This window comes from Arachis ipaensis, chromosome B05 (genome assembly GCF_000816755.2).
Source record: "Arachis ipaensis cultivar K30076 chromosome B05, Araip1.1, whole genome shotgun sequence".
Lineage (NCBI taxonomy): Eukaryota > Viridiplantae > Streptophyta > Magnoliopsida > Fabales > Fabaceae > Arachis > Arachis ipaensis.
Window position 1 is genome coordinate 1313589 of NC_029789.2, and position 6186 is coordinate 1319774.

The 6186-nt window shown below is 38.2% G+C and overlaps 2 protein-coding genes across 2 annotated transcripts; one reads left to right on the forward strand and one right to left on the reverse strand.

Annotated features, from left to right (window-relative positions):
- LOC107642347 lies at positions 84-2016 on the forward strand. Its single transcript, XM_016345673.2, has 2 exons — positions 84-413; positions 1422-2016. Exons 1-2 carry the CDS (start codon positions 283-285, stop codon positions 1876-1878), a joined length of 588 nt encoding a protein of 195 aa, XP_016201159.1. The 5' UTR covers positions 84-282; the 3' UTR covers positions 1879-2016.
- LOC107642349 (plastoglobulin-1, chloroplastic) lies at positions 3018-5940 on the reverse strand. Its single transcript, XM_016345674.2, has 3 exons — positions 5273-5940; positions 4642-4837; positions 3018-3430 (listed from the first exon to the last, which is right to left on the reverse strand). Exons 1-3 carry the CDS (start codon positions 5848-5850, stop codon positions 3122-3124), a joined length of 1083 nt encoding a protein of 360 aa, XP_016201160.1. The 5' UTR covers positions 5851-5940; the 3' UTR covers positions 3018-3121.

Genomic DNA, 6186 nt, shown 5'->3' on the forward strand with positions numbered 1-6186 from the left:
TGCGTTTTGGGCGGGCGTCACGTTGGGCCAGGCCCAATGGGCCAGATATAAAATTCATAACCAGAATCGAACGGCAGAGAAGGCACCGCGAGGGCACACAGGAAAAAGGGCGTAGAACGAAGTTACGAAAATTCTGGGAGAGTGGAGAACAAGTAAAAAGAATATATTAAAAAAAAGCAAGCTTGTGCAGCAGGAAACAATTTCATCATCGCTTACTCTATGATTATTAAAAATTAATTATAATAGGTGAAACATTGTAATTTCATATGAGAAGAGATCAGAATGGTGCTGTGGGAGATAACACTTGGAACTGCGTATTTTCTGGGTCTGAAACGAACTTACAGGCTTGCCCTCAGGATTCAGCGCAAGCTCATTAGCCCTAACCACCCTAAGGTCCGCGATTTCCTTCACAGGTACCTATACCTCTCTTATTTCTTTCTTTGTTTCTTTCGCTCTCGTTTATTAAGTCGTGAATCTAGAGATGCGTGTGATATTGTTCTTGTTGATGAATACATGTAACATGCTCTCAAGTGTGATTATTTTTTCTTTTCATTTGTGTTTTTAGGTAGCTACGTGATTGACAGCAATGTGCATTTCGGTGTTTGTTTATTTAGTTGTGAGGAATTTTAAGGATTCAATCGATGATTCTGATATATAACCAATAAATAACTAAATGATGCCAAAAATGTAATTATGTAATTATGTAAAGTTTGCATCTGGTTTGGTTGTTGTCCAAATGTGTGATTTGAGTGTAATTACTTTAGGTAGTCTTTTTAAATTAGCTTTGAAGATATTATTCAATAAGCAGGTTAGGTGTTTGTTAATTTGTTTCACACACAAGCATAGTGCAGGGATGTTTGGTTTTTTATATGTTTCCTGTTATTCGTGATTAGAAAAATATCATAAAACCAGATACTAGCTTGAGTTCTTGTAAATCACATTTGTATCTTTGGAGAAGCTTAAAGCCTTGAATATTTATTTCTTTGACATAGCAAAGGTTATATTACAACGAAATTTGTGGGGCCTGGTGAAAGTTTGTAGATTATATTTCATAGCACTTCTAATTGTTCACACACACTCTAAAGTGAATATTACTGATGGAAAGGTGGTTGGGAGAAAGGTTGATTCATTTAATTAATAATTGTGTGACTGGATTGTGTTAATGCATTGCTACATCCAAATATGAAATCTTGGAGGACAACAGCTGTGTCGTATTACAAATATTTGAGAGCCAATGATTTACTTATTGTCTTCTGAGATCACAAAGTTTTTGGGGTCAATTATTAGCATCAGTTTCTTACTTTATTCATCGTTGTAATTTGTTACTGAGTTTTGTTTCACTTAGGCACCTCAGTGCTTTGGTATGGATGCATCACTGTCTTACAATTTCATTATTGGACTTTTGTTTTGGTGCTTCACAGGCGGACCCGTGCTGTATTTGACGTAGTAGTCAAAGTTCATAGAAACATTCAAGATAGAGACATAGAAGCAGGACGGAATCTTGGAAACACAATTTTGCGATGGCTAGATCGGATGAAGCCATCAGCTGGAATTCGAGGTGCTCCTTCTGGATCACTTCCCAGTGGCAGCTCAAGTGAAAAACTGACAAAGAATTCAACTGGAGCTTCCAACAACAAGCCTACTGGTTATTTTGGATCCTTCAAGAAGGACTCCGATAGGCATCTCTTTACCTCGTTGAGGAAAAGACCTTTTCCTACCATTTCAAGGATGACTCGACCACCGAATCCTGCCGGGACTAGTGTCCATGGCAGGAACCTCAGCATCTATGCTCCTGAAGTCTCTAGATCAAATTATAGAATGAATGAGTCAGGAGGTGTATTTAGGAAGGACATCATGCAATGGATGCTGCGAAACTAGCTCTCCATCTCTTTGCTAGTGGTTTACGTCACCCGTATTTTTGTTTAGGCCATTTTTAAAAAAAGAAAAGGAAAAGGTAGTTAAAGAATGATGTTTATGTGGCAATTTCATACACTGATGGGGATGGTAGCCTTAAGGTTTTTTGTTTTTATTTTTCTCGTCTCTTTTGTACTTTTTATGGTCTGTCAAGCTTCATTTTGCATGACGAGTTGTTATGTGCATTTGTTCTGAGTTTTAGTTGAAGAATCAGTTGTTAATATCACAGGTGTTGTCGATAATAATACTGAACTGAACAATACTTAAGTTACATTTGGGAAAGAGAAAAGAAAATGAAGCTGATAGCGAGCTTGATGGGATTCAAATGTGTGTCCAAATTCAATATTTTTGTAATTTGTCTTTTGCTTGTATTAAATTTACTCAATAAGATTTTGTGTAAGTTTACTCAATAAAGGTCCCATATCTTCATCCCACCTTTACCTTCTAATCAAAGATACACACAAAATTTCTTGACTTGATCATATATGATGATATTCTTATATATTGTATGCTTGTAGGTTTCATATTTGATTTCATTTTCTTGGCAACTAGTGCAACTCTTTGTTTGGTATTCCAATAAAAATGTGGTAAAGTCATTTAAAACTTGAGGTAAAAAATCCATTCATTTCTCTCTAATGATATGGGTATAGGAAAGATGGGTAGTACAATTTTAACACCATTCAATCACTTCAATTATTTCTTATAAAATTTAATGCTAGACGGAAGTAACCAGTACCAAAGTATGCTGCTATTTGTCTACTATATTGTCATTCTCGTTGCATTTTAGGTTGTGCCGAAGATGGATTTTTGGAGTTAAAGCTCCCAATCTGTAAACTGTAAAGCATGAAAACAAATATAATAAACTTCGATGGAGTAAGAAAGCTGTAAGCCTCTAAATCACCGGACACTGGGTGTGTAGAGAAAACAAGATTAAGCCCCTACTGAGTACTGACCATATATGGTAAGCAAGGGCAGGTTGAAAAATTCTCTTCAATGTTTTCTTCATTTTGATGATCAACGATCGAGAGCCCCTTTATCATTGTGTGAAATATTTAAATATACAATATTACAACAACTTGAGAGGTAAAAGAAAAGAAATAAACAAAAAAAAAAACAAAATCAGAAAAGAATGTAACCTTTTTATATACCGTTTTTGGGGGACGGGGATGGGGTGGGGTGAGAAGGGAGGAACTAATATTTCCTCCCACTAATCAAGAAGGGGACTCCCTTCTTTGGCAAGGACAAAAAGACCGCCATCTCCCCTTGATATTCTGAAGTCCTTATCAAGATATGTAGTAATAAGCCATGAACTAGTCCTCTCACCAGGAATGGGAACCTTGAGAGGTGGCTGACCGGATATGGCACGTGAAATGTTTGCCACTGCATCTTGCAGAGGACCAAGAGATTGTTGCAGAGGTGAAAGGCTGATCCTTTGGCCAAAAACGTCTACATCTTCTGGCAGTTCAGGTCGAGACTTTATCTCTGGAGGATTGAATGAACCTTCTTTAAATGTAACCTGTTTGCATTTAGAAATGTTAGCAAGAGTTTTCTAGTCATCTATGCAAGCTGAGGAAACTTATTTAACATGCAGGATACAACAAACATTGGATTGCACCATTGTATTATTATTAACATTGGAAAAGCAAAAACATTTGCATGCAACCATATCAGCTTATATCATAATTCATACGTAATTTACTTTTTTACATTATCACAAATAAGAGAATGCAGTTGTCAGTTTTCATAATACAGGAGCTTATTAAAAAAGCAATTTAGTTAGAGAACTTAAAATAACCTTATTGTTATATTGGTGAATGAAGAAGGCCTTAATTAAGGATTTCTTCCGAGCAACGATTCGGTTTCGCTATTCAATTAAGGTTCTTTCAATAGAGAAAGAGAAAGATAACTCTTTTTCGTATTGAAACGGGGCAAAAGCCCAAAACAAAAGGAACCTAGATACAAACTAAACAGGGTAAGGTAACCCATATATCATCTTCACAAAGAATCCTAGCTAACTCAGGAGGAGGTAAATCCCAAAACACAAAAGCGGAATTCAGCATCCATGCGTAATGGAAAAAGATCCTCTAAAGTGAGCAGATCCGTAAAGTGAGGGGGTTAATTACCATTGAATTTATAACTTCCATCGTTTATGAGCCTCGTTATCTTAATTTAAGAATGATTAGACACTCACTTTCTCACTTTATCAACCTCCTCACTTTATCATTCTTAATTTAAGAACTGGTTGAGTCAGTTCTCTCATACGAGGAGGTGTGTGCCTCTTCCCTTTGGTAACTTAGGCATGGTTTTTTGGTTAAGATGTGACCCACCTTAAGGCCGAAACACCTAGTAGATAATTGCAAATATTCATAAGCCTACTCATCCAGCTTCCTATTTGTAATGACAAAGATATACAAGATATGACTAATTTCGGTCTCTGGCACTCTTAGCAGCAGGCAGCTTAGGGGTTTTTACAATGAACCTCTTAATCTTTGACTTTTTACTATGAACGTTATGATTGAATGCTCCACTAGCAAATATTTACTGTAAGATAATGCAATAGAGTCAACTAGTCAAGTATGTTACATTTTCCCTTATTGTAACAATAAACTTCAATTAAACTACGAATGCACTTTTTGGCACCTCAAGGTGTTAAAACAAAGAGTCAAGCAAATTTTGTCTTTCTAATTTGTGAGATGGTGAAATACTAAAATTTTCATGAGAAGATACCTGTATTCTTGTAGGGGTTCGAACTTCAAATGAGGCAGATGCACTGAAAGACAAAGTGGTAAAAGGACTAGATAATGTGATGGAGTTTATAATGGTCAAGCTACCAGTATCGATTGTTTGTGAAATCTTGTCCACCTTCAACAAAGGTAACGATCCAACTGCTAGAAGAGGTAAAAGTTCCGAAGATGCAGTGTACCTGACATCAGTTTTAAAAGCACAGCAACCGAAAGGATTGTGAATCACAAAATAAACAGAAATTTTGACTTTGCTTCGTATTCATCAATATTCAGTACCAATGAAAATTTCCACTATTTCTGCCAGAAATCAGAATACATCAAGATAAGCATAAAGCACAGTATTGCCTAAAACAGTAAAAATCATCTCTTTTTTTTTTTTTTTCCTTTCTCTTCCCCCCAATGAAAGCATGCAGTCCCAAACCCTATAACCATTTCCCCAAGGCATGACCTAGATTGCATGTTCCATTTACACAACAGCATGCAACGATCATATCAATCAAAATCAAAGTTTCATTACTCAACGAGAAGCATAGTTCACTTGAGCTGCAACTATTCATAACTAAATATGCATTAACATGAAAAGCATAGTTGAATAAAATTCAGCTCAGACTTACAGCAACACCCAAGTTCCATCGAGAAGCGCGGGTTCCTCAACCGGGTTAGGCGTCGGGTTTGCCGCTTCCAACTGAGTCACCAACTCGGATACCTCGGCCCGGACCTCCGACCCTGCCCGAAACCCGAGCTGAGTCCCATAAACACTGTCCACTAGAGCCCGCTTCAGACCCTCCAGCTTCCCCTCCTCCTCCGCCGAAACATCCTTAGGCGTGGCAGCCGGAGTTCCGTTTCCGCCTTCGATGTAACCGCCGGCGCCATCACGTCCTCCTTCCTCCCACTCATCTTCGTCCCTGGGAGGGTCAGAATCGGGAAGCTTGGTGAACGCCGCTTCGGGCTCGGGCTCGTAATCCTCACCCCATTCATCGGAGATCTTCGCGGAGGCCTTGTCAACGTCGCCGGAGCCACCGCCGGCAGGGGAGGAGGCGGCGAGGCGGATAGAAGGGAAGGTTTGAGAGCGTGGAGAGAGAGGGAATGGGAAGCGAAGGGGAGAAAGAGAAAATGGAAAGAGGGAATTAGGGTTTTGCGAGGTGGTGGAAGGGGCGCGTGGGGTGCACGTGAAAGAGGATAGTTGAGCCATTGGAAGTGTTTTAGTTTGTACTTCCGAATTCTGAGTCTTTCTTCCTTTCACTACGTGTGTTTCTGCTTCCGTTGCTTTTAGTCGATGCTAGAAGACTAGAAGAAAATGGATCACCCAAAATCAAAGATGCTACAAATTACAAATAATTATTATTTATTACATAAATAATCAAATTATACTTTTTTTTAGTATTTATGTGAAAAATGTTTGTGGTAGATCATGTGTCAACTTTGTCTGGTAGAAGAGGCGTAGTGTCTGATTTTTTTTTCAAAAGGATAAAAACATTTCTTTTGGAGGGTATATTTGTACTTTTCGTTGGTCTGAATTGGACTGGAA

What these genes read in the sequence shown, in the direction of transcription:
- LOC107642347 (XM_016345673.2), top strand. Translation starts at nt 283, where the DNA reads ATGGTGCTGTGGGAGATAACACTTGGAACTGCGTATTTTCTGGGTCTG. An exon ending in GTCCGCGATTTCCTTCACAG is followed by an intron (nt 414 to 1,421) that starts GTACCTATACCT and finishes GGTGCTTCACAG; the next exon opens with GCGGACCCGTGCTGTATTTG.
- LOC107642349 (XM_016345674.2), bottom strand. Translation starts at nt 5,850, where the DNA reads ATGGCTCAACTATCCTCTTTCACGTGCACCCCACGCGCCCCTTCCACC. An exon ending in GATGGAACTTGGGTGTTGCT is followed by an intron (nt 4,838 to 5,272) that starts GTAAGTCTGAGC and finishes AACTGATGTCAG; the next exon opens with GTACACTGCATCTTCGGAAC. An exon ending in GAACCCCTACAAGAATACAG is followed by an intron (nt 3,431 to 4,641) that starts GTATCTTCTCAT and finishes AAATGCAAACAG; the next exon opens with GTTACATTTAAAGAAGGTTC.